Here is a 26,753-nt window from a genome sequence, read left to right on the forward strand (position 1 = left end):
TGGCCTGTCGTGCAGCGAGCAGAGCAAGCTTGCACTCGGTAACATTTATTTTTGTGGATGACATTCCATATTCTTTGATTATATTTAAAATTCAGTAGCACTCTTACAAAGTATGCATTTCCTCTTTGCTATAGTAAACTATTTTAAGATTTTTTTAATGGCTGCATAGAAGTCTCTCCATTTGGGGGACTTTCCTGGTGGTCCAGTGGTTAAGACTCTGCCCTCCCAGTGCAGGGGGCCCAGGTTCGATCCCTGCCCAGGGAACTGCATCCCACATGCCGCAACGAAAGGTCCCGCATGCCACAACTAAGACCTGGCACAGCCAAATAAATAAATCAGTAAATATTAAAAAAAAAAGTCTCTCCATGTAGTTAACATTGTCCCATGGTTGGACATCCACAGCATCCCCATTTCACTGTTGTAGGTAACACAGCCATGAGCATCTTTTTACTATAGTCTCTGCCTGAATTTGGGGGTAATTTTATTAGGGGAGCTCCCTTCAAGTGCACTATTAGATGAAAAGGATTAGTGTGTTCATATTTTTGTCTTTTTCTCGAGCCATGCCTTCTCCCTTTTATGAATGTGCTCTTTTTAGGAGTTCCACCTGCCTGAATTCACTGATTTTAATCTCTGCAGGTAAGAAACAGGTAACGGCACTTGTTACAACCGAGTAAGATACAGGTTGATGGGCTGGGGTGAGGGTCTGGTGCTGCTTCTCGCAGCAAAGTGAAGAGGCTCATGGTTGCTACTCTGTTGTGACACTTTTCGGACTTTGCATCTCTGGCCGTCTTCTACGGGCCTGAGGTAGCTGCAAGGCTTGCCTCCAGCTACCTGGGCCAGTCCCGACTTTGTTTTTTTCTCATCTTGCGCAATTTTCAGAAGCAACAATAGAAACCCAAGTTTTAGGCATTGTGTGCTAAAAATGAGGACTCCCATCTCCACAGTGAATTCCTTTATTCCAAAGAACAAAGACAGAAAGGATAGGCTTTCCTGGATTTCTAAAGCCCTTGGGACAGAGGGGGGCTCTTTTGACATAAATGATGGTTTACCATCTGCCTCTGCCTGTGGCCTGCACTGCCTGAAATGTGACCACCGCAGATACTTTCCTTCACACTGTGGCCCGGCACAGACGCTGGGGGCAAGGAGGGTGGGAGGGAGGGTGGCCAGGGGATAGGAGCTTCTGGACAGTGGGGGGCAAGCTGTGAGAGCCGGGCTGAGTGGCCTCACCGCCCAGCGCCTGTTTCCTCACCTGTAAAATAGGAGTCAGTGTGGCCGCTTGGCAGGTGTGGGCTCGCCTAGCAGGCATGGCAGTGGGGGGTGAAACAGCACAGCATGGGGCACCTGGGAGGGCTCCCAGGAGTGCAGGTATGAGAAAGGTTTATTCATCCATTCAACAAATATTTAAGGAGCTCACATTGGGGGGGCTGGGGAAGAGTCGGGGGCAAAACACGCATTTAGGAGACTAGATCCCCATATCTCCCGAGGAGAGATGCAAAGGGGGCTGGCAGGGCAGGGGCTGCTGGCCAGGCTCCTATGCCCACCCGCTTTCCCACCTGACCTGGGGACTCTCCCCATGTCTCTCTCTGGGCTCATTTTCCCCACTGGATAATGAGAGGGGTGGGCTTGAGGACTTGTAAAGTTGCCACCAGCTCTGATGGCAGAGCTGTGGCCCTTCTGGGGTCTGCACCTGGTCAGTCACCATTTTCCTGGCAAGGGGATGTGGCTGCATTCGCAAGGTGCCACACCTCTCTGCGCCGTGAGACTGGGGCTCTGTGTGGGCAGGGACTGTGGGCTGTCGGTCATTCTAGTCTTCCCAGAGCCCAGGGGGCTGGCACAGAGTGGGCTCAGGGCTGGTTTTCGTGGGTATCAGACACCCCGGAAAGGGCTTCCCACTCCTGCTTGGCAAGCTTGGGGAGGCTCAGAGGTCGGGCTTGAAGTCCCTCCGTGGGGTCCCTGGGGAGTCACCGTGTCTCTCCTCGCCTTGGTGGGTTGACCAACACACTTTTTCTACGTTATAGTGCTAGGAAGAGCTCCCCCAGACGTGCCAGAAACTGACAAAACCAGACAGTTGGGTTTTTGTTTTTTAAGTAATTAATTAATTTCTTGGCTACATTGGGTCTTTGTTGCTGCGCGCGGGCTTTCTCTAGTTGTGGTGAGCAGGGACTACTCTTCCTTGAATTGCGCGGGTTTCTTATTGTGGTGGCTTCTCTTGTTGCAGAGCACGGGCTCTAGGTGTGCAGGCTTCAGTAGTTGTGGCACATGGTCTCAGCAGTTGTGGCTCACGGGCTTAGTTGCTCCTCGGCTTGTGGAATCTTCCTGGACCAGGGACTGAACCCCTGTCGCCTGCATGGGCAGGCGGATTCTTTTTTTTTTTATGAACTTTTATTAAGATACAGCTGACATACAATAAACTGCATATATTTAAAGTGTACAATTTGATATTTTTTTTCTTATTAGTAATGTATATATGGCAATCCCAATCTCCCAATTCATTCCCCCGCAACCCTCCCCACTTTCCCCACTTGGTGTCCATATGTTTGTTCTCTACATCTGCGTCTCTATTTCTGCTTTGTAAACTGGTTGATTTGTACCATTTTTCTATATTCCGCATATATTGTCAATATATGATATTTCTTTCTGACTCACTTCACTCTGTATGACAGTCTCTAGGTCCATCCATGTCTCTACACATGTTCCAATTTTGTTCCTTTTTATAGCTGAGTAATATTCCATTCTATATATGTACCACATTTTTATTATCCACTCGTCTGTCAGTGGACATTTAGGTTGCTTTCATGTCCTGGCTATTGTAAATAGTGCTGCACTGAACATTGGAGTGCATGTGTCTTTTTCAATTATGGTGTTCTCTGGGTATATGCCCAGTAAGGGGGTTGCTGGGTCATATGGTAGTTCTATTTTTAGTTTCTCAAGGAACCTCCATGCTGTTCTCCATAGTGGCTGTATCAATTTACATTCCCACCAACAGCGCAAGAGCGTTCCCTTTTCTCCACACCCTCTCCAGCATTTACTGTTTGTAGATTTTCTGATGATGCCCATTCTAACCGGTGTGAGGTAATACCTCATTGTAGTTTTGATGTGCATTTCTCTAATAATTAGTGATGGGCAGGTGGGTTCTTAACCACTGTGCCACCAGGGAAGTCCAGACAGTTGGGTTTTGTTTGCTTGTTTTTCTGGCAGCTTGTGGGATCTTAGTTCCCTGACCAGGGACTGAACCCGGGCCTTCGGCAGTGAAAGCGTGGAGTCCTAACCACTCGACCACCAGGGAATTCCCCAGACAGTTGTTTTACATTTAATCCTCACACAGTTTGGGAGGTGGAGATGCTATGAGCCTTGTTGAGATGGGGAAAGCTGGGGAAGGGAGTGGAGGGAAGATTTCAGGGCTAAGCCAGGCCAGGCCACCCCCCACCAGTCCTGTGCCTGGAACGGAGGTGAGGGAGCTGCAGGCATGGTGCTTCTCTCCATCAAGCAGCAGCTTTACAGCCCCCAAAGGAGGGACCCGGTGAGAATCAGCCTGCGACCCTGGTGGTTAGGTCTGCACAGGGGAGAGGGGGTATAGCTCAGGGGTAGAGCATTTGACTGCAGGTCTGCACAGGGGAACCGGGACGGCTTCCCTCAGATGGGCAGCAGTGAGCCTGCAGAGGGGGACACGGCACTGACCACCCTGTTACAGCTGTCTCCACATCAGAGACGGGCACGGAGGTACCGAGGGTCTGAGAGGTGACGTGAGTGCCACAGCCATGCAGCTCATCTTGTTCGCTGTTTTTTTTTAATTTTGTTAGATTGAAGTTGCAATGAGGATTTATCTAGAACCCTTCTGGGTGCTGATGACAAGAGGTAAGAAATGTCAAATCACACTGAGGGTGTGACAGATGGGCTCCAGGGGGAGCTCTGGGCTGGGGCAGGGGGATGGGTGGCAGCAGGGTGTCCAGAGGGTGAGGAAAAGGCAGGCAGAGGGCGCCAAATGCAAATCCGTGGACCACATACTTTCTCCGTTCTGGATTTAGAACAATGCTTCCTGTCATCATGGGGTTTTAAAACCCTACGCCTCAGAACGAGGGCTGGAAGGGATTTGGGCAGTCGCAAAGGGCACTGTAAAAGCAGATTTATTAATCTGATGTATTAAGTTGCTAATTAAGTCAGGCCTGAAGCCCGTCTATACTTTGCTGTTTCCTTAAAATAAGCTCAGGAGGGCACACTGGGGTTTGAAGGAGAGCTGGTATTATTTTTCCTTAAAACGTCCAGAAATGGAAGCATTTATAAAGCTTCTATTATGCCCTAAGCACTGTGAAGGGTGTTAATGTATCCTATTAACAGATCTCCTTTTTAAAGTTCTCCGCCCTCCTGCAATCATTATAGGTGCTAAGAGTTCTTAGAGCTACAACGCAGGCAGGAGGAAGAAGTCAGAGGTTCTCTGCGCCAGCGCTCGTGCCCACAGCCCAACCTCGTCTTCCACTGCATGCTTCCAGATGCTGTGAGGGAGAGCTCATCCTTCCTGTCCCCGACCGCTCTGCCACATGCAGCTGCTTGTCTGAAGTTTCCTCTCTGGTAGGTCTGCCTGTGACAGCCCTCAGGGCTCCCGGTTGGCAGGGACCAAGCCTAGCTTGGAACCCAAGCCTTCCAGCTCCCAACCACCGGAGTCTTTCCTGTTGCCTTGATGTCCTCAGGATATAATCACTCAAGGTTTGGCTCCGGAAGCCTACATTCTGGGAGCGGGACGAGGAAGGGCTCGGTAACCTGCGAACAGGAGCTTTCTCACTCAGGGCCTTGCATGATCCTGGAGGGGTCTGGGGCGGGCATCTGGCTCCTGCCCTTTCTCAGCTGCTGACCAGCCCTGGCCTTGGGCAAGCGACTTCATCTCCCACTCGGTCCCACCGACGGTTTTGATCACTGACCCTTGTCTCTGGAGTTTCTGCAATATGGACGGGAAATAAGGCACACGAACGCTAAGCCAGCGGTTCCTAAACTTGTCTGCACGTTACACAGCTTCCAAAACTGTCTTACCTCCAGAAGCTGATTTACCTGGCCTGGGGCATGGCCTGGGCTTTGAAATTTGCAGAGTATCCCCAGGTGATGCCGAAGTGCAGACAATTTGGGGAGGCACGGCGCTAGGCACTGTGTGACAGCTCAATAATAGAGAACTGCCAGAAAAGCCCGTGTTACAGATTAAGAGACAAGGCCGGGACTAACTCAAGGCGACGTTCCCGAGGCGGAACGTCCCGGGCCGACACGAATCTTGCCCACCTGACATCTCGCCCGCGGCCAAGTGGGGGCCGGGCCCCTCCTCCCCCACATACCACACCTGCCCAGGGGTGGGGTGGGGTGGGGTGGGGGATGGGGGGGGCGGGCAGGGGCGCCCATCGATGCGCTCCGCCGCTCGGCTCCCCATGCCTGGTCGCTGCCCGCTCGTGCCCCTTCCCCCTCCCGGCCGCTTCCCACTTCCAAGATGGCCGCGGGTGGAGCCGACCAGGTGAGGAGGCCCCTGGCGGGTGTCCACGCGGGCTCTGCGGGCATGAAGATCCCCTCAGTTCTCCGCTCGAGACTCCTCTCGGCCTTCGGGAGAGAAAAGGGCCGGCAACGCCGCTCCGAGGCCCGTGGCGGGCAGACGAGCGGGGCAGAGGAGGGGCAGCGGGACGAGCGACGAGCTGGAGGCACGGCGGTGCGCGGCGGGGGGCGGCAGCCCGGGCGGAAGAGCGGCCGCGCAGGCGGGGGGCGGGGCGAGGGCGCGCGGGGCGGGGCGAGGGCGCGCGGGGCGGGGCGAGGGCGCGCGCCGATCTCGGCCGCGGGCGGCTCGCGCGCACCTGCCCGCCGGGCCAGCAGCCTGCAGCGCTCGGGGCCCTTGCCTGTGCAGGGTGCGGGTCCCGCGGGGGCCTGGGCTGCGCGGGCCCCGGGGATGGCGTCGGAGCGGCGCTGACTCCGGTACTGAGGGCCTGCGGCGAGGGCCGGGCCGCGGGGGAGGGAGGGGGCCGGGGCGCGCGGGGCCGCTGCCACCTGCTGCAGCGACGGCCGGAGCGGGAGGCGGCCTGGGGCGGGGCGGGCCGCGCGGGTTCGGGTCCCGCCTGGGCGCCCCCTCGCCGCGCGGCCGCCGCTCCCTCCCGCGCCGGGGGAGCGCGTGGGGCCCGGGGGGCTTCGCGGGGCCCGGGCGGCGCTCGGCTCGCTCGCTCCTCCGTGAGACGCGCACCCCGACCCGCTCCTTTCCCGGAACTTGACGGAAAGTTTTCCCCCTCAGACGCGCGGGGCTCCCGGGCCGGGAGAGGGGCCGGCTGGGCGCGCGGAACCGCCCCCCGCGACCCGCGAGAGCCCGCACCGCCTCGGAGCAATCAGACCCCGCGTCCCGCCACTCAGAGTCCGGGACCCGCGGGACCCTCCACCGCGAATCTCCCCTCTCCTTGGAGGTCCCCCCACGGTGGAGCCCCTTCTGCCGCCGGGACCCCCTCCACCTCAGGGCCCCGATCCCTGGGACCCCCGGCCCTTTGGGGTTCCCGACTCCCGAGAGCCCCACCCCCCACCTCGGAGCTCCCCAATCCCTGGGCCCCCTCTACCCTGGAGCCCGCGATCCCCCGGGACCCCCTCCACCTCTGGGTCCCCGACCCTGGGGATCCCCCTCCACCTCGGAGCTCCCGATCTCCGAGCTTCTCATATCCCAGTCCTTGGGCCACAGGCGCCCCCCGTTCCCTGGGGGCCCCCTGTCCCCCAGGCAGGGACTCCCTTTTGCTTGAGAGACCCCTGTCCTGGACTGCAGCCCCCCTCAGCCTCAGAGACGCGGGCCTGGGGGTGCTTCCTACCGGGAGGCTGGGAGGCAGGAGCCCATGGGGGGCGGGGAGCTGCCGTGAGGAAGGAGTGGGGGCGGTCGGAGCTGCGGGGCTGAGGCCACAGGAAGACTCCTCCTGGGCCGAGTGGCTGGATCCTCCTCTGGACTCGTGAAACCTCGGCTCTTTCAACATTGCACAGGCACCATTTGCCCCAACGTGGAAGTGGAAGTGGACGCTTTGCTTTGGAAAGTTCTGTGTGCCGGAGGCTCCTGGGCACAGACTCATTTTATTTACTGAGGCTAGCTGAGGAGGGCGGCGTCCGCGGCGTGTTGGCACCTCACTGTTGTCTTGGCTGCCTTTGTAGAGGGTGGGCAGCTGCTGGGCACTGTTCGGGGCTTTGCATGGACCAAGCCAGACCTTACAGCTGTCACTTCTTCTTACCCAGTTTATCTGGCCAGTAGCAACCCGTGTCTCAAGTTAGGGTGTGACTTCTTCCCGACTTCTTACCTCCTGTCCCACCTGGGTTGCTCCTCCCCGCCACCCCCAACCACGGCCGTCTTGGTTGTGGTATGTTTGACCCCTTGAGACGGTGGGCTCCACCCGATTTGCAGCTGGAATGAGAACCTGGTATGTCCTCGGGGCTCAGGGTTATTGAGTGAATACACCCTTTGGGAAACATCAGGGGAGGTCAGGTAACTGGTTCAGGGTCACCCAGCTGGAAAGAGGCAGGGATGAGATGTAAACTGAGGCAGGGCACAGGGCAAGCTCTGCTCATCTCAGTGTCCTTCGTGGCCCCAGCAGGCTCTGGCAGGTCCCTGCTCAGCACTTTGCATTGTGCGGAGCTGGGCTTGCTCTATGCATGTGAAACTGAGTGTTTACAGTCCGCCCCCAGCCCACGCTCTCATATTCTAGTGGGAGCCGCCTCACCTGGCCTCCGCGGACCCCCGCGGTTCCCCTCAGGTACCCTCTCTCTCCCCCACCCTTCTCCTTCTCCACCCCTCCCTCCCACTACCCTAGTTCCCTCTGTCCAGAGGGTGGGTGCCTGGCCTTCCTACCTCTGCTTCCCCCGGCTTGTGCCCTGTTGAAGACCTCTCTAGTGGGAGGACACAGCTTATCAGAGCAGCTTATTTTAGACTGTGTCTTCCCTGTTGGTCAGAGCTTCTGACCGCCATGTCGCCACCCTCAGCACGGAGGATGCCTGCCCAGCACGTGGTGGGTGCTCATGGAGCTTTGAGACCTTGCAGGAGATTTGCTATCACAGTAGACATTTACACATAATATGTGAGAGAGGGTTTTAGGAAAATGGGTATGTCCTGTCTGTCCGTGTTTGTTGTAGGGAGGGTGTAAAATTTCTAGGGCCTGGATGTAGAATTGTAGATTGTCAAGTTGGAAGGACTTCAGATAGCTCGGCTGGGCTTAATCACCTCATTTGACAGATGGGGAAGCTGAGGCCCAGTGCTCAGCCAGTGCTGCAGCAGAGGTGTGAGGAGAGATGTTGGTGACAGGAGGAAGCTGTACAGTGAGGCTGTGCAGACAGGCTGTGTCTGGGCTTGCTCATGCAAATGAGTTGCTAAAACAGTGGGCCTGAGCTGGCTGGCCATGTCGGTGCCCGGGGAAGAGTAACACCAGTCAGCATCTTCTCAGGCCCGATTCTAAAGGCTTCACGTGGATTTCTTCCCCCCATCTTGTCAGCTGCCTAGTGAGTTAGGGCCTGTTATTGTCCCCCTCTGACTATATGGAAATTGAGGGACAGAGAAGTTAAACTAGTACAAAATCACACAACTAGTAGGTGAAGGAGCCAGGATTTGAACCTAGGCAGTTTACCTCCAGAACCTGCATTATTTTTTCCCCTTGTGTATTTTGTTTTAAAAACATCTATTGAAGTCTAATATACATGCAGAGAAGTCTAAGTATTGTTGTGTTTAGCTTCTTGATGATCACAAAGCGTAGGGTCTGTATTCTTAAGCACTCCAGCAAGCCGTGTCTGGCCTTTGGTATCAGACCTGGTTTGAATCCCGTTTCTCTTGCTGTGTGACGTTGGGTGAGTCACTTGGCCTCACTGAAGCTCACAGTTTCTTCAGTGTACTTGGCATGCTTGTGATGGTTAGAGCATGTGATAGCTCCTAGTGTGTTTGGTATATGGTAAATGTCCAGTAAATTGTCTGTCTTACGAATAATTGAGATCATAAATTGTGTTGGCTTTGTTAAGTGGTCTATCTTCCTGACCTGTCAGTTGCCTCTGAGTCACTTTACAGGTACTTATGATGATTAGTTTTGGTAAATCACTATATGAAGCTGAAACATTTTGGGATGGTGGGGAAACCCCCTGGTGCACTGAAAATCCTTAATTTAAAATCCCCCACCGATCCCTGATAAACATAACCATCTTTGGGCAGTGTAAGTTAAGTGTCTGTTCCTTAGGGTTGGGAGGGAGCCTTTGGGGACTCTCAACAGTTTAATGCCAGTTTCTGCCTGGTTTGCTGATGGACTGAAACTTACTAAACTGCAGTGTGTTGAATTCCGGGTGCCCCAAAGTTGCCATTCACCTTCCAGAGGACTATATTGGGCTTCTAGGAAATCCGTTTTTAGGATTGTTTTATCCTAAAGACTAACTCATTTAAAAAACAAACTACTTTTCTAGTTGACTTTCCCATTCTGTGTTTTTGGTTTTTTTGTTTTTTTTTGGCCTTGCCGCAAGGCATGTGGGATCTCAGTTCCCTGACCAGGGGTTGAACCCGTGCTCCCCGCAGTGGAAGCCAGGGAAGTTCTGACTTTCCCATTCTGTGTGATGCACATGGATCCAATACTGGAGGCCGCTTGTGCAGCCGTGGGAAGAGTAAGCACCACAGAGTCAGCCCCAGGTCAGCCCCAGCAGGACCGCTTCAGTCTGTGTTCCATCTGCACCTTGGTCTTGTCTGTGAGACGGTGATGACGGTGTCCTCAGCTCTGGGGGTTGCTGTGGAGGTTACGCAGGTCACAGATGGTGGGTGTGGACGCTGTACGTAGTGCTCAACACGCAGCGTGCACTGGGAAGCAGGGGCGGCTGCTCACAATAATTGCTAATGTCCTGTGCCTTTCTTCCCAGGCTCCTTTCTGCTCAAGCCAGGACTTGAATTAAAAAGAGAAAGAGACTCACAGCGGCTGGTGCTTGTGAGCCCTCTACACAAATGTCTGATTCTCATGGGAGATGTCTCATAGGTCAGTGGGTTCTCCTTGGTGTTCGGTCAAGGCTCGAGGTGAAGGCCTAGGGGAGCCACTCCTGTGGGGAGCCTGGCGGTCCCACCAGAATCCTCACCAGGACACGTGAAGGATCCCTGAGAGGCCTTCTGGAAGACTCGGTGGGGCCCTTCCTGCAAGACCTGGGGCAGGTGACTGCAGGAAGAATGAGGGTTTGAGGAGGTACTTAATGTCTGCATTAGGGCTGTAAGTAGCAAAGCTTACCAAGGGGCTGTGGGGTCACAGACTTTGGCTTAAGCCCCAGCTACTGCCACAGGAAAGTGGAGACCTGGGTAAGCTGTGTGCCTCAGTTTCCTCCCATGTGCAGTGGGATAGTACCTGGCACAGAGGGCTTCTGACGGCTCTAAGACAGAGTGGCATGTTCCGAGCTTAGAACAGTGCCCAGTACTCATGAAATGGTAGCTTTATGGTGATGCTGTGGTGTCGTTGGGAGTTGCAGACCTAGTTCCTGCCCTCTTGAAACTTGGGATTTGTGGCAGATGTGCCCTCAGGCCGTGGCTGACAGAAAGGAGCTGTGCGTGCTTGACTCTTAAGCAGCAGGGTAGCGGTAGGGCTGGGTTGATGGGAGGCTTGGCAGCGAAGATGAGCGCACCCTCTTTGAGGATCAGGGAGAGCGGCGCAGTCCCCATGCTGACGGAGGTGTGGCACACGCCCTGTGGACAGGAAGGAGCCACAGAAGATGAGTGCAGAGGATGTCTGCATGGATGGGCAGAATTATTTCTCCCTGAAACCAGCAGTGAGTGGATTTTTTTCCCCTGGGGCCATAACTAAATCATTTAATTTGGTTTCATAAACTGTTTCTTTTATTTACGAAGACTTGGTCAAGACTTAGTCCCATTACTTTTTTTTTTTTAATAAATTTATTTATTTGTTTATTGGCTGCATTGAGTCTTTGTTGCTGCACACGGGCTTTCTCTAGTTGCGGAAAGCGGGGGCTACTCTTCATTGTGGTGCACGGGCTTCTGGTTGTGGTGGCTTCTCTTATTGCTGAGCACTGGCTCTAGGTGCATGGGCTTCAGTAGTTGTGGCGCACAGGCTTAGTTGCTTCGTGGCATGTGGGATCTTCCTGGAGCAGGGATCGAACCCGTGTCCCCTGCATTGGCAGGCGGATTCTTAACCACTGCGCCACCTAGAATGTCCCCCCATTACTTTTTAAGTAGGAGAAAATTAAATCGTTGCTTCAAGATGCACTTGTTTTCCAGAGTCTTATTCAGAGTCACTGGCAGAGCTGCTGTCCACTCTCTGACTTGTATTTTTTTTTTTTTTTTTTGGCTGCATTGGGTTTTCCTTGCTGCGCGCGGGCTTTCTCTAGTTGCGGTAAGCGGGGGCTGCTCTTTGTTTTGGTGCACGGGGTTCTCATTGCGGTGGCTTCTCTTGTGGAGCACGGGCTCTAGGCGCGAGGGCTTCAGTAGTTGTGGCATGTAGGCTCAGTAGTTGTGGCACAGGGGCTTAGTTGCTCTGCAGCACGTGGGATCTTCCCCGACCAGGGATCGAACCCATGTCCCCTCCATTGGCAGGCGAATTCTTGACCACTGTGCCACCAGCGAAGTCCCTCTGACTTGTATTAAACTAAAGATGGGCCCCTGGTGAAGTAAAGGTTGTTCCATTCTCAGGGCACTTTTCCTCTTTGCTTCCTTCAGAACTCAGTTTTGTGGTAGGTAAATAAAATTCAGGTGGCCTTGCCTCCTGGAAGAAGTCTCCCTCGGACCCGCGCTTGACGTCTTGTGTGTTTCTCTCCTGCGGGCGGTGATGTTGCTCTCACCATCAGACTTGCGTCTGGTGCCGGGCTGTGCCTGCGGGACGTGGGAGCCCAGGTCACGTGCCATGGTGGCCACCGCGCAGGGGGTCACGTGAGACTTTGGGAAACAACTGCAGAGGGAAACTTTGTTTTACTTTCCAGAGCCGTCAAGTGTTGACAGTGTTCCTCGCCGTCTAGTCTAGCAGCCGACATGGCACGCAGGACGATCCTCTCTCACTTGCTGGGTGTGCTGTCCGCGTGCGCTGCTGGGAGCGGGGTGGATTTTCTTCCTCCTCTGTGGCCTCCCCAGCTCAGCTTGTTTTTTGAAACACAACCTAGCTATCAACAGGTGTTTCTTGGATGGACTGCCCCTGAAACCTGCCCACAACTAGAATGTGGGTGTTAGTAGTAATTAATTCAGCAAATATAATTTTTTGGGTTTTTTTGGCCGCGCTGTGCGGCTCGTGGGATCTCAGTTCCCCAACCAGAAATCAAACGTACGCCCCCTGCAGCGGAAGCACAGCGTCTTCACCCCTGGAAATCCCACAATAGATTTTTTTAATCCTTAACCATGCTAGGCATTTGACCAGGCAGTGGTATCTGGAGACTGTTAGCATGTGCCTGCCTGAAGCTTAGGAGCCTGGGGGGAGAGAGACGGAAACTGCTGTAGGTGGGGTGTGGCCACAAGGAGCCCAGGAGGAAGGAGGGCCTGCAGTTTCCTGGGAGAGGTGGGGAAGCCTTCTCAGAGGAGCGGCCTTGGAAGTGTGCTGCGTCTCCTTGTGGCACGTGCTCCCAGACCCCCAGGGGCGCTGATGGCCGAGCCAGAGAGGGTACCTGAGGCAGTGGTGCAGGACGGCTGGGCGTTGAGAGAGGTGAGGGTGACAGCACGAGGCTGGTGGGGCTGGCAGGGACGGAGCCAGAGGGCCCCGTGCCGGCCTGGAGAATTTAGGCGTACCCTGTCTTTAGAAAACGTGTGGCCTGGAGGCAGGCCGTCTGCATCTGGCCTTCTGGCTGGCTTCCAGAGTCCACCCCGCAGCCTCCCTCAGAAGCGCCCTTTTTGTGCAGCATCCCCCTGCAGGGCCCCGTGGGAAGGCAGGTGCTCTGGAGGGCGGCTCCTGGTTTTATGGCACTGGTGGCACCAGGTGAGAGGGCTTGAGGACAGATGGCCTTGGCCCTTTCAGAGTTTGGTTTTAGAGTATGTTGCCAGAGGAAGTACTTTTTTCCTTTTAGGTTTATTTCCCCGAAGGCTATTCTCTGAGGCCATTCCTCAGGTTTAAGGAACTTACACTGGGCTTGGAACCATGGGAGGCCTCAAAGGTCCCTCAGCTTCTCCCTAGAAGAGGCCCTCAGGCTGCTCTCTGTGGCCCGCAAGGCAGAGGAGAGCAGACAGAGGATGAGGCCACCACCAAGCGGCTTTGGACTCTGTCCGACCTTGTTTCTTTCTTCCCCTGTGCTTCCATCTTGGCGACTCAGAGGAGGAGAGGTCCTTGGGTTCACTTAACACACTTGTTCCATGTTCCTGGCTATTCTAGTGTCAGAATTTCAGTTTAGGACTTCCCTGGTCCAGTGGTTAAGACTCCTGCGCTTCCACTGCAGGGGGTGCGGGTTCGACCCCTGGCTGGGGAACTGAGATGCCGCGTGCCGTGTGCTGTGGCCAAAAAAATAAATAAATAAATAAATAAGAGAAATGATTATTAAAAAAAAAATTCAGTTTAAATTCATTTTTTCCCCAGGTGCTTCAGCTCTTTATGTGGCTAACGTAGAGGACATTCCCATTTATGGGGCACCTACCGTGTGTCACACGGGTATGCCGCTGCATCACCAAACCTCCTCATTTCATTTATCCTTAGCCAGCCTGTGGGTTGTATGGTATTGCCCCATTTTGCTCCTGGGGAGGAGGGAAGGCGAGGCTCAGAAAGATTAAGCATCTCCCCAGCGAGTGAGTGGCACGGCCAGAATTTCAGTTGGGCTCGTCAGAGGGTCTCAGCTCTGCTTCCTGAGAATGTTTCCTCTTGTGTTTATGGCTTTTTGCCAGTTTGACCTGTTGTTGTGTTGATGGTGTTTGGATAATTCTCATTACCTTTGACGTTGCCAAAGATTAGCTCTTAACTATGTGCTAGAAATGTTTCTTACTGTATTTTCCTTTAAATTAAAAAAAAAATGTGAAACTTTCAGGTTTGTATACAGACCTGTCTTCCTGTTGTGAATCCTGTTGTTTCACAGCATAGTTTGGTTCGGGAGTTTTCCCAGCGCAGAGTTCCAGGGATAATTCGCTGTGGCTTTGCCTGGGAGGAACTCATGGCTGGGGATTCAGGGTAGCGGCTGCGGCCCGGGACATTCAGGGCATTGTGAACTGCAAAACATCTAAAACGTGTTCCCGCGTGTCGAGGTCATGCCCAGATGCTTTCAGAGGATGGGCTGAGTTTTTGCTCTGTAGGTTAGGGAAGCACTTTATTTTGCTCAGTACGTGTATAAGCTCATTTTTTATATTAAGCTCTAATTTTGCTTGTAGTTTTGTTTTGGTTAGTGAAGTGTGGTTCTACCTTCCAAGAAAAATTGATAACCAATTAGTACGACACCACAGTTAAATAATCCTTCCTTCTCGCTGGGTCATGTTTCAGGTTTTTATATATAGTTCAGTCTATTTCTGAATTCTGCATTTGAGTTCATTCCTTCTTATTTCTGTTTTTCTCCAGTGCTGCACTGTGTGACTGGTTCCTTCAGTGTCTGCTGGGAGGGAGGGAGATTATCCCTGCCCCGTTTTCTGCTTTTAATGAATTTGCTTTTGCTGTGTTGACATTGAGAGGCAGGCCAGGCTTCCTGAAGGGGAGCGGGAAGCTCATTGCAAAAGCTGAAATAACACCCGAAAGGGAGTGGTTACCAGTGTTACTGCCAGGCTTCAAACCTCCAACTGCTTGCTATTTGATGATAGCAGTTTCCAGCAGAGAGCCCGCGGAGGGCGGGTGGGGGCGGTGCCTCCAGAACGCCTTCTCGGCACTGTGTTTAATTCTCCCGGGGCAATCTAGTGGGGCTGGGATTAGAACCCAGGAAGGACTGAGTCCAAAGTTCCCTTCTTGATGGTGTGTCTAGTCCACGGATCAAATGTAAACGCACCACCAGCTTTCTTTAGTTTTTGATGTTTTAAAAGGACAGTAGACGGTAACATAACACACGCCAGGGGTCTCAGGCTGCGGGGGACTGTGCTGTCCAGGCTGATGCGCCCACCCCCTCACCCCCGCCCCCGTCTTAGGCCAGGGAACCGCAGGCAGGGCCTGTGTGCCGCCGCCGGCCGCCCTGACTGTCCTCGCCCAGGTGCTCGCCGCAGGCTCGGGGCCTTTGTTTTTCCCTTTATTGATTACCTGTCTCCACGGAGCCAGCCTTCTGACCTGGGTTTTTTGTGTTCCTTTTTTGGACGGACCTGGGTGTTTATAACCCCAAACTAACCCATTCGTCCCCTGCTGTGGCTTATTTTGGGGTCAGTCCCGTGGAGCCCAGCTCTGCCGCTAAATAACCGTATGATCCTGGACCCATTTCTTACCCTGGGCCTCAGTTTCTTCTGTGGTAAAGGGGATAACATGCCCTGCCTTGTGGACCTGAGTAAGGAGACTAAACATTGTGGAGACCCGAGGCTCACTTGGTGTGTTTGGGGTAATCTCACTGCACGTGGCACACACAGCTCATCTTGTCTGCTGGCATGAGGAAGGCGTCTTGATGTTTATGCTGTCTCAGAACACGTTGAACCTTGACTCACGTAGGTGTCATGAACTCACGTATTTTTGACAGAGGTATCCTGTGTATCATTAAAAAAAACATGAAAACCAAAACCCCATCTCTCTGTCCAGCACAGTCCTCACCTCCTGGTGCTGCCCTGGGGATCACAGATGTGGCTGGTGGCACCGTGATGAGGATGGCAGAGGGGATTATTTTATATATTTTTACCCTAGATGTATCCTTTGTTTGAATTATCTTCCTGTTGTTTTATATCATGATAATGTATGTTAAAACTCTAGCTTCTGGTCCTGAATTAAAACTTGGGTATGTAGGACTTTTCAAGGATTCCTCTTTTAAAAGGGGCGTCAGAACATTTGAACGTGCATCAGAGGAGTTGCATCTTTAGCTTTTATATCCACTGTCTTGATTTCCATTTTTGTGGTTTTTCTAGTTTTTCCTTGGACCAAGATGACTGATGGAAACCTTTCCACCACTACAAATGGCGTAGCCTTGATGGGCATTCTGGATGGTCGACCAGGAAGCCACATTCAGAACCTGCAACACTTGAATCTCAAGGCACCCAGATCCCTCTCTCTGCCTGAGTATGGGCCCAAGCTGAAACTTGGTGCTTTAGAAGATCGGCAGAGCCTGAAGTCGGTGGACTCTGGCATCCCTACCCTAGAGATCGGCAACCCAGAACCTGTCCCCTGCAGCGTGGTCCACGTGAAGAGGAAGCAGTCCGAGTCAGAGGTCATCCCCGAGCGAGCCTGCCAGAGTGCGTGCCCCCTGCCTTCGTACGCACCGCCGGCCCCCACCAGCGCCGAGCGGGAGCAGAGCGTGCGCAAGTCCTCCACGTTTCCCAGGACAGGCTATGACTCAGTGAAGCTCTACAGCCCCACCTCCAAAACCCTGAACCGCAGCGACAATGTCTCCGTGTGCAGCGTGTCCAGTCTCGGCACAGAGCTGTCAGCCACGCTGTCCGTCAGCAATGAGGACATCTTGGACCTCGTGGTCACGAGCAGCTCCAGTGCCATCGTGACCCTGGAGAATGACGATGACCCACAGTTTACAGACGTCACCTTGAGCTCCGTCAAGGAAACCCGGGACCTCCGCCAGCGGGACTGTGTTGATGACAGTGAGGAGGGGAGGAAAGTGAAAAAATTGGGACCGTTTAGTAACTTCTTTACAAGGTAATGCCATCTCTGTCTCTCTAGAAGAGCCAGGTTTTTCATTTCAGACCAGTCACGTTGTTGTTCTTGTCTGACACGTGTCACGTGTTTCCTGCCCAATTGAGCAGACACTGTCCTGCAGAGAAGCCTGCCGCTTCCGCGCCCAGGAGCCTGTGGACTTGTGCGGAGGACTGGTGTGTTGGTGATTCTGCTGTTTGCTTCCTCACTGCTGGCTGTCACTTCCCTGTCCCTGTCACTCGCACAGTCTCGTCACTTCCTGGCCTCTGACCTGCTGTGGCTGAGGGTGACCTGCACGTGGCCACTGTTGTCAAGTCAGCAGCCTTTGTCAGCTTCATCCTCTGAGGGGCCCTTTATGCTGATGACTTGAGATTCTTGGGCCAAGCAGAGGGTGCTGATGAGGGTGCTGTCAGAGTCTGGGTAACTGCAGCCCCCACTGGCGTCACCCAGAGCTGGTATTCTGGGCGCCCCGGAGGTGTGGCTGTGCTCGGCCGTTCGTGTCCTGGCCCTGGACCTGCTGCTGAGAGGTGTGCTCTCACCGCACTGCGGTCCCACACGTTCCCACCTGTGTTAGCACCAGGCCACCACCCCACTCCCCATGGTGCCCCGTCACCAGGCGCCGGAGCAGGGATCCTGGGGTCCCTGCGCAGCAGCTCCCACAGCTTCTTTTTTGTGCCCTCGTGTTTTCATTCAACAAGTGTTTTGTGTTTGTGTCCTAGGCTCTGCTCTTGACAGGTAATACAGGAGTGATACAATAATGACTTTGGGTGGGCTTGCAGGCTTTGGGTGGTAGAAGTGGACACATCAGTCAATCACATAGGCAAACGTGAACTCCCACACTGTGGAGTGCTGTGCGGAAGGGCCAAGGGCCCTGGGGAGTATGTGCAGAGGGCCATCTGCTCCCTAGCAGCTCTGTGGAGGACCTGGGCCCAGAAAGCAGAGCCCGTGTTGGACACCTTGCGGTCTTGCGTGTCCCTTTGAGGTGGCGTGATGTGCTGGCTGGAGTCCCCCGGAGACTTCAGTGGTGTGGGGCCGCCTCAGCTGTGTCGTCAGCTGAAGGTGGGGGTCATCTTGGATGAGCCTGAGACCAGTCCTCAGTGGGAAGCTCTCCGATGTGGGCTGTGGTTTTGTGGGGCACCTCTTCTCTCCGACGCACCCGTAGATGGGTATTGTGCTTCCCCCAGGAGAATTCCTGGCTCCAGAGCTTGGCGATTCCACGATCGCCTTCCGTGGGAGGAACCCAGGAACTGTGGGAGAGGCTCACTGTCCCCGCTGAGGCCACAGCCCGAAAATAGTGCTGCTGCAGCTCAGATTTGTGTGGCTGAGCTGTTCCCTCTGCTCAAGTCAGTGTTTTCAGCTTTCCCTGTTTATATACCATCTGGGTGCCTATTAAACTTGGCTCTTCAGGATCCATCCCAGAACTCCGGGGTCAGAATCTCAGGGGAAGAGCCTTGGAGACAGGTTTTTAGGATCACCGGAGGTTGTTGGCAAATTTGGGAAACCTTGCTCAAAAATGGGGGTGCCTGGGAAACAGCATAGAGGAAAGAGCTTAGCTTTAGAATTGCACCCACATTCTATCTATAAGACCTTGAACAAGTTACTTCAATTCTCTGAGTTTTCTCATCTCTAAAATAGCATCAGTAAGTGCCTAGCACAGGATGTGTATTATGTTGTTGATGTTTTTCTAAATTAATTAATTAACTAATTAATTTACTTGTTTGTTGGCTACATTGGGTCTTCATTGCTACGTGCGGGCTTTCTCTGGTTGTGGCAAGCAGGGGCTACTCTTCATTGCGGTACACGGACTTCTCATTGCGGTGGCTTCTCTTGTGGAGCGTGGGCTCTATGCGTGTGAGCTTCAGGAGTTGTGTGGCACGTGGGGTCAATAGCTGTGGCTTGCAGGCTCTAGAGCGCAGGCTCAGTTGTGGCGCACAGGCTTAGTTGCTCTACAGCATGTGGGATCTTCCCAGACCAGGGCTCAAACCCATGTCCCCTGCATTGGCAGGCGGATTCTTAACCACTGTGCCACCAGGGAAGTCCTGTTGTTGATGTATTGATGCTGTGTGTGTACTTTTTTCTGCATTGTCCTCATCATACTTTGCTTTCTGTCTCAGCTTCTTCATCTGCAAAATGGGTATGATGAGGCCTACTCACATGGTGGTCATGGGGCCGAAGTGGGCTCACATGTGTGACCTTAGCACAGACCCAGACAGAGTAAACTTTGAAGCATCAAGTTGCTCGTGATGGTCGTGACTGCGTCTTGCTTTGTCTGCTGCCTTTGTCTTACTACTGTCTGTGTTGGAGCCTCTTTTCCTTTGAAAGGAAACACCATCATTTACTGCAGATGGTTTCTTGAAAATCTTTCGCAGCTTTGCGCCGCAGAGAAAATCTTTCTTGGCTTTGTGCCACATCAAATATCTCCTCTTTGTTTTATTTCTTAATTCTTGTCTCCTTACCCTTGCTTCAATGACTTTGACATTATTGTGAGCCATTGTTAAGTACCTTTGGGAAGCAGGTGGGCTATTCATGACACGCGAGTCAAGATGTGTGATACGATATCATGGGCCAAGTGTAGTGGAGTTTTTGTCCTAGAGTCTTAAGCGTTAGAGAAGAGTTTCGACCTATAATTCCTTCGAGGGGGAGAAAGGGGGGTTCTGTGCCAAAAATGTTTGGAACCCACTAACATTTTACAGGTGAATTATGGAGAGAGCCTGGCACACAGCAGGTACTCGGAGGACTGTGGGCCGTGTGAGCTTTTGTCGAGGGCAAGTCTGGGCCTGGAGCTGGTCCTTCGCGGTTCCCAGCCCAGGCTCATAAGTCATCCTGTGTCTCCACTCTGTCCTCCCAGCCCAGCAACTCCCTGGACCCTCGTGCCCATCTGTTCTCCTTGTCCTCACTGAGTCCACGTCTAGGCTGTAGAAAGCAGTGGGGGCAGTATTGTGGAAGGCCAGTCTAGGAGAACGGGGCTCAGAGGAAGCCGTAGAGGTGGTTAGGGAACTCGTAGCCTGAGGAAGCAGACCTGTTGGTGACCCTGACTGCTTGATGAGGGTGGCCTGGGCGAGTCACGAGCAGAGGAGCACCAGGAGGGCTGGCTGGGCCTGATCACTGAGCCGCGGAAGCCCAGGCCCAGCTCCCGTTTGTGCGCAGCTCCTCTTTGCCACTTTCTTTACACAGACTGCGGTAAGCACCTCTGTTGGAAACTCCACCCTGAGCTTAGAGTTAGTCCCTGCCCTTAAGGAGCTCCCTGCCAGTGGGGGAGATGGACACACACTGCAGGGGTGGGGGCACGAGTCTTGACGTGGGTGTGTGCGTGTGCGTGCGTGTTGGGGGTACTGGTTCCGGAGTGCTGGTTCAGGAGTCAGGCTGGCTGGGTTCAGTGCAAGCTGTCCTACTTAATAGCTGTGTGACCATGGGTAAGTTACTTCACCTCTCTGAGCCTTAAATGGGGCATAAAACTACTGTTCAAGGTTAGAGGTCAAATAGGTAAAGCATCTAGCACACTTCTGGCACTCTGTAGATAGTAGCTGTCAGTGATTCTAACACAAATATTGTTATTTCTAAAAAACATGTTTTCCAAAGCTTTCTCTAGTTCTTATCCGCACATTGTGCTTTACTTTGATTAGTCCATTATTGAAAAAGATCAAGATTTCTCCACTTTGGCTGTGTTGACATTTAGGGAAGGATGAATCTTTGTGGTGGGGCTGTCCTGTGCCTTGAAGGCTGTTTAGCAGCATCCCTGGGCTCTACCCACTAGATGCCAGCAGCACCTTTCCAGTTGTGACAACCGAAAATATCCTCAGACGTTGCCAAATGTCCCCAGAGGGCTGGGGTGGGTTGGGGTCGGAGAGGTGGGCAAAACCACCCAGCCGTTGAGAGTGGCTGAGTGGGCAGGTTGTGAATGTTGGTATTTAATTGCTTCTTTGAAGGAAAATGTGTGTGTGTGTGTGTGTGTGTGTGTATTACAGCACAGTTGACTTGCGGTATTACGGTAGTTTCAGTGATTCAGTATTTTAATAGATGCACTCACGTAAAGTTATAGAACGTTGACTCTCTCCCACTAATGTCGTGTGTCCTGAGCGGGACCCTCATGTCACACGGAAGAGAGGGGCTGCGGTGAGGGCTCCTCTGGGCCAGAGCGGCATAACAGCCCTCATCTAGGAAGCTGGGCAGCAAGCATGAGAGGAATTCAGTAACACGCGTGTTTTCCGCGGGAGACAGGGCTGGGGTTTCTGTGAAGCCCAGGCTTAAGGCTACTAATCTGCTCCGGTGTGGAAGGTAATAATTAGCTTTGACCACTTACATCTTCTCTTGTGCAGCCCTTTATTAAGCTCTCAGAAGAGATGATCTGAGCACCGTTTGCTGAGAAGAGGTGCTTGAACTGCATCTGAGGGCGAGAAGGAGCTCGCCAAGGGAAGGCGTGGGGCCGAGGGGACAGCTTGCGGCCGGCCGGGAGGTGTGGGCACCGGGCTGTGCTTAAAGGGCTGAAATGAAGCACTTTTCCGGTCTGCTTCCTGACCTGGCCGAGAGCCCCTTGGGGGCACAGGCTGTGTCTGGTTCGCCCTGGCGCTGTGTTGTAATTCAAAGACGGAGCCAGAGGAGGTGGTGGTTGAGAGCCAGAGCCGCGCAGACCCGAGTTGGAACCTCAGCTCTGCCATTTTTGACCTGTGTGATCCCTGGGGGCGTAACTGGGTGACAGGGGGTTAATTGCAACTCTTGTGAAGAGTTGAGGTGGGGGTTAAGTGAGACTGTGCAGGTGAAGCTCTGGGTAGCGCACGTACCCAACGTGAGCAGGTTGGATTCCTGGCCCTGCTCTCTGCTTTTGTTGGGTTTCACATAAGATTTCACTGTTCAAAAAAGGGTCTGCTATGTCAAAAAACTTGAAAAACCACTGGCTTAAGAAAAATAAATCTTTAGATGGGCACTTTGACTCCATGCGAGAGTGCTCAGTTAAAATTTTAGTTCCTGTACTGCTCTCGGCCTTTGGGATTTGACCATGAGCCGTGCTGAGGAACATATCTGCTCCTTGCTTTCTTTTTAGGGAGGGGAGTTAGTGTGCCGCCAGGGAGGATGCGCTTCAGAGACACGTGGCAGCCGGAGCCCTTGGCACAGGGAATAACAGACAGCGTCCAGTGCTTGCCGGTGCCACTCCCAGCAGTTGTGTGGGGTCACCTTGTTCAGTCTTTAACTACCACACCAGAGAGCGTGGTGTGTTAGGTTCTGTGGGCTGGCTTGTTCATCCTTCTAGGGGGCCTTCCTGCACTGTGGAAGCTGGAGAGTTACAGATGTGTGTTTCCCAGTGTTGCTTGCAGCTAGGGTTCTGGGCATAATTTAGGTCCCATTTGTGAAAGATTTGAGGCAGAAGTTAGGCGGAGACCATTTTTCTTCCCTTTCTGGCTGTTTTCTGCTGTTTAGTGATGTCATAGAGATGTGAGGCTTTCCTGCAGCATCATCCCTGAATGTGTGGAGGCAGCTGAGGTGGGGGAGGTGGCTGCATCCTGCATCCCAGGGTTGAGAGGCCGTTGTGGTGGCTTCCTGATCCTGTTGCATTCTCAGATTCTGTAGTCCCGGTGGCAGCTTGGATGTGGCATCTCTCCCGGTGCGTCAGTTCTTCATTGTTCAGGGAACCTTTCCTGGGGGCCCAGTTTAGAGCCGACTGCTTCAGCCCTTACAACAGTTTTGAAGTCATCTAAATCCTTGAGTTAAATCCCTTTCTGCTGAAAATTCCCAGAGCGGGTTCTGTATCCTGCACTGAAAGCTGAGGGATTCAGGTCAGTGCTGTAAATAATTCTCATTTATAGGTGAGGAAACTGAGGCCAGAGGTGATTAAGTAGCTTGCAAGGGATACACAGATGATGTGGGGTTTGGGGCTGTGACTCTTCTGGAAAACAGGAGTAAGATCATGCTTCAGAGGATTAAATGGGGAGGAAGTGGACATGGATGTGAAGCACCCCGCACAAGGCAGGCATAATAATGTCTCATTTATTTGTTTATTTTTTTTTGCCTGATTGTAGTTTTCTACTGCTTTGACCATTTCAGAATTGGCATCAGTGAATTGAGGTGTAACATTGTAACTATGACTTTTCTGTAAAGTCTGCTTGTCAGCATGCTTGGTGACTTTCACCTAGCGTTAGTGATATACAGAGAACACCTGCTGTATATCTGAGCTGCTGGGTGTGTGTACGTGTGTGTGTGTAACACACACGCACCACTGTGATATCTGGAAGGAACACTGGTTGGCGTTCTCTTGACCTACCTGTTTGCTGGCGTGTGGTCTTGGTGACAGACACTCAACCTCTTTGGGGCTTAGTGTCCTTGTTTGCAAAGCGAACTGAGGGTCTCCACCTTTCAGAGTTGTGAAAATGAAAGGAGGGATCCAATCAAGGTATTGAGCTCTGCAGGAAGATGCAAAGATGGGCAGACACAGCTGGAGGCGGCTTTGCAAATCCCTGTACTGTACAGTGTGATGAAGGTTTGACAAGAGATAGGGGCACAGCAGCAACCCCCCTGGGGAGATCCAGAAAGAAATACAGGGACTGACGCGCCAGCAGGCCCTAGAAAGTGTCTTCAATGTGTGCAGGGTTGAGACAGTGTTTCTTTGGCAAAGTCATAGCAGGGAAAAGCTCAGCATTTCTGGGAAAGCCCTGTAGCAGGAGGTGCTCAGGGCGGAGAGCTGAAGTGGGAGAGGAGATGGAAAGGTGGGTAGGAGCTCAGATTGGACGAGGCTTTTGGGACCGCGTTTAGACCCAAGACTCAAGACATGTAAGAGCCACACAGAGTAGGATACAGGTCTGCCCAGGAGCTGATGAACTGCCTTGGCAGAGGGTCGACCCTGGTTAGAGGGGGGCTCCCCTTGGGGGAGGGAGTCGCTGCCCCGTGCTGAGCACCCTGAGTCCACACCGGGCCCTTCATTCTCCCTCAGGTGATTCACAGCCCTTCAGCAGGGGTTGTGAAGGTTCGCTTGTCCATCTCCGAAGTCTGTGCTCTTTCTACAAAAGACACCGCACTGCCCCATGTCACGTGTGTGCCGTGATCAGAAAGTGGGGGGACTCGGGTAGGGAGGGCAGGAGGAGAGGAGCTGAAAGCAGAGGTGCAGTGGCCGTTCTGCAGGCTGGATGAGCAGAGGCTGCAGCCCTCTGCTGTGACCCGGCTCAGGGCGGGCGGTGCCTCGGGGCTCCTCGGGGCGCAGGAGCTCCTGGGGTGGGGGTAGCAGCCCTTGTGGGCACCCAGGTGGAGAACGCCTTTTCCTCCTGGGTGTTGGAGTTATCCGAGACGGTCCAAAGGGTGGGAGGGGGCGGGGGTCAGCCCTGAGTCCTGGGGCTTGCTGGCTCGGGCAGGGGAGACCACCGTGGAGCCGGGTCACAGACAGGTGCCGCCTAGGCCTTGAGCGTGAGAGAAGCGGGAAAGGTGGCAGCAGGCAAGGGTCCCAGTAGGGTGGTTCCTGTTGTGACTGACGAAGGATCTGTGAGGTGTCTCCGTTATGCCCAGCACCGTCCTTTCTGTTTTATTTCCATATTTTCACAGGCACACGTTTACCCTGGGTCCTCTGACACTGTTTTGAAACACCCACCCCAGGGTTTTCAGTTCCTCCGATGTGAGTTTGTGTACCAGATGGATTTCCAGTAGCTCAGCCCCCTTGATTACGGAATGCCTGCACTTCTTTTCCAACCCCTATTCACCCAGCTCAGCTCTCACCAACCGTCGTTTCGGCACCTGGGAGGTCATCGGTGACCTTGACTAGGGATGTTTCTCTGACTGCAGGTGAGCTTCAACTTGAGGTTGTTGGAGAGCGTGCAGGAGATGGTGTCCCTCTGGAGACGTGTGACGGGAGCCGCAGGAGGCCAGCTGTCTGTGCTGGGAGCTTGGGGGAGGTTGGGTGCCGCTGCGGGCACCGTTGGAGAGCCCTTCTGTCGGCGATGCAGCTGTGTGCAGAAAGAACAGCTGGGTGTGTTGAGGGTGTGTCGCCTCCCTGTGCTTTGCTAGGCTTCGTTTATTTTCTTTTGGCAGCAAATCACAGCCATAATTGTTTGTTTATTGAGTGCCTGCAGTGTACCAGGCCTTGTGCTAGGCCCTTAATTATGTTTCTCATCATACATTCTTTCCAGAAATAGTTACTGAGCAGCTGCCCTATGCCAAGGCACTATTCCAGGTGCTTGGGATTCATTTGTGGACAAAACAAAGAGCTTTGTCTTCAGAGAGCTTATATTCTAGTGAGGGGGGCAGCTAATCACAGTTAATAAATGCAGCATGTATGTTGGCAGTGATAAGTGCTGGGAAGAAGATAAGAGTGTAGAGGCAGCAGGAGGAACGGGGGACTGGGGAAGGCAGGTTGAGGAAAAGGCTGGTCAGTGTTGCCCACCAAAGCAGTGCCTGTCGGGTGAGTGAGGAGGAGGGGTTTCGGCAAAGACTTGAAGCAGGTAAGGAGGTTCACGGAGCGGACACCTGGGAGAGGAGCGGCTCAGGCTGGGGATGCATGGGCAGGCCTGGTGCGTCTGAGGAACAGCGAAGAGGCCCACGCAGTGGACTGAGTGAGCGATGAGGGGGGATGAGGTCAGTGGGACCAGGTCCCTTGTGGGCCTGGAGGCTGCTCTAGGTGAGGACAGAGGAGGCTGGACTTGGGAAGTTGGGTCTGAGCAGGCGATACAAGTTCGGAGTTGTTGGCATTGTAGGGGGTTTGGAGCAAGGTGAGGTCACCACGAAGTGAGCATGGACAGAGAAGAGGACCAGGGAGTGAGCCTGAGGCACTAGAGCGCTGAGAGGCCTGGGCGAGGGGGAACCTCACAGGAGGTGGGGCTGCCAGGGAGGTGCGGTAGCCTAGGGAAGCCAGGGGAAGACAAGTTGTCAGGGTGGGGGTGTGATCGGCTGGGTCACGGGTGCTCAGGGGTCAGGGGAGATGAGGACAGACAAGTGACTGTAGTGAAGGGACCTTGGCCAGAGCGGATCCCGTGGAGCGGTGCAGGCGAAGCATAATTGGAGCAAAGTTAAGGGAACGGGAGGAGGGTGGCTGCAGAGAGCACAGCCAGTTCTGGTGGGTTAGCTGCATCAGGGCCAAGAAATGGGGTGATAGCTGGAGGGAAAAGCGGTGTGAGGTTGCTTTCTCTCTTTTCTTAAATTTTTTTTTATTGGAATATAATTAAAAAAACATTTATTTATTTATTTATTTATTGGCTGCATTGGGTCTTCGTTGCTGCATGCAGGTTTTCTCTAGTTGCACCTCATCCTGGTGGCTTCTCTTGTTGTGGAGCACAGGCTCTAGGCGCTCAGGCTCAATAGTTGTGGCTCACGGGCTCTAGAGCACAGGCCCAGTAGTTGTGGCGCACAAGCTTAGTTGCTCCGCGGCATGTGGGATCTTCGTGGATCAGGGATGGAACCCGTGTCCTGTCCATTGACAGGCAGATTCTTAACCACTGTGCCACCAGGGAGGTCCTTATTGGAATATAATTGCTTTACCATGTTGTGTTAGTTGCTGCTGTACAATGAAGTGAATCAGCTATTTGTATACATACATCCCCTCCCTCTTGGACCTCCTTCCCACCTCCCCATCCCACCCATCTAGGTCATCACGGAGCACCAAGCTGAGCTCCCTGTGCTATACAGCAGGTTAAGATTGGAGAGATCTTTTTTTGTTTTGCTTTTGTTACTGTTTTTGTTTACTGTTAAGTAAAAGAGAAGTTGACCGTGTCAGGGGGAGGAGAGAAGCCTGGAGCATTGTCCTTGAGTTGCCTCCACAGGAGTGGGATCTCTGTGCTCAAGAGAGACTGGCTTTGGCTGGGTGGTGGAGCCGGGTGTGGGCACGGGTGCTGGGGGCTAGGTGCGGCCTGGGAGGCTGGAGTCCTCTCTTGCTCTTGTTCAGTGCATGGAGACTATATTGTTTTCAGTGCTGCTTCATTGTTTTTTGTGTGTGAATATAGATTTTAATCAGAATATTTGCTTTTTGAAAGGTAGACTGTATTTTTTAGAGCAGTTTTAGGTTCACTGCAAAATTAAGCAGAGATCCCGTGTACCTCCTCCCCATGCACAGCCTCCCCCACCGTCAGCATCCCCTCCAGAGTGGTACCTTTGTTACAGTCAGTGCACCTGCATGGACACCCCATTCTCACACAGAGTTTATAG

The 26,753-nt window shown here is 53.3% G+C and overlaps 1 protein-coding gene across 3 annotated transcripts in view; it reads left to right on the plus strand.

Moving 5' to 3' along the window:
* Nucleotides 1-15,363: 15,363 nt before the first annotated feature.
* The window catches only part of TBC1D14 (TBC1 domain family member 14), a 96,340-nt gene continuing 84,950 nt past the window's right edge, over nt 15,364-26,753 (plus strand). The window contains exons 1-2 of one of the 3 annotated variants that reach the window (XR_009048843.1): nt 15,364-15,496; nt 15,908-16,646. Coding sequence is in view for 2 of the 3 variants with exons in the window: in XM_057706489.1 (XP_057562472.1) it covers nt 15,457-15,496; nt 15,908-16,646 (779 nt within the window). In the remaining variant the exon portion in view is untranslated. The remainder of the gene's footprint in view (nt 15,497-15,907; nt 16,647-26,753) is intronic. The other 2 variants (XM_057706489.1, XM_057706490.1) reach the window with 2 other exon arrangements.

The sequence above is a fragment of the Hippopotamus amphibius genome, chromosome 13, assembly GCF_030028045.1.
Source record: "Hippopotamus amphibius kiboko isolate mHipAmp2 chromosome 13, mHipAmp2.hap2, whole genome shotgun sequence".
Classification (NCBI taxonomy): Eukaryota; Metazoa; Chordata; class Mammalia; order Artiodactyla; family Hippopotamidae; genus Hippopotamus; species Hippopotamus amphibius.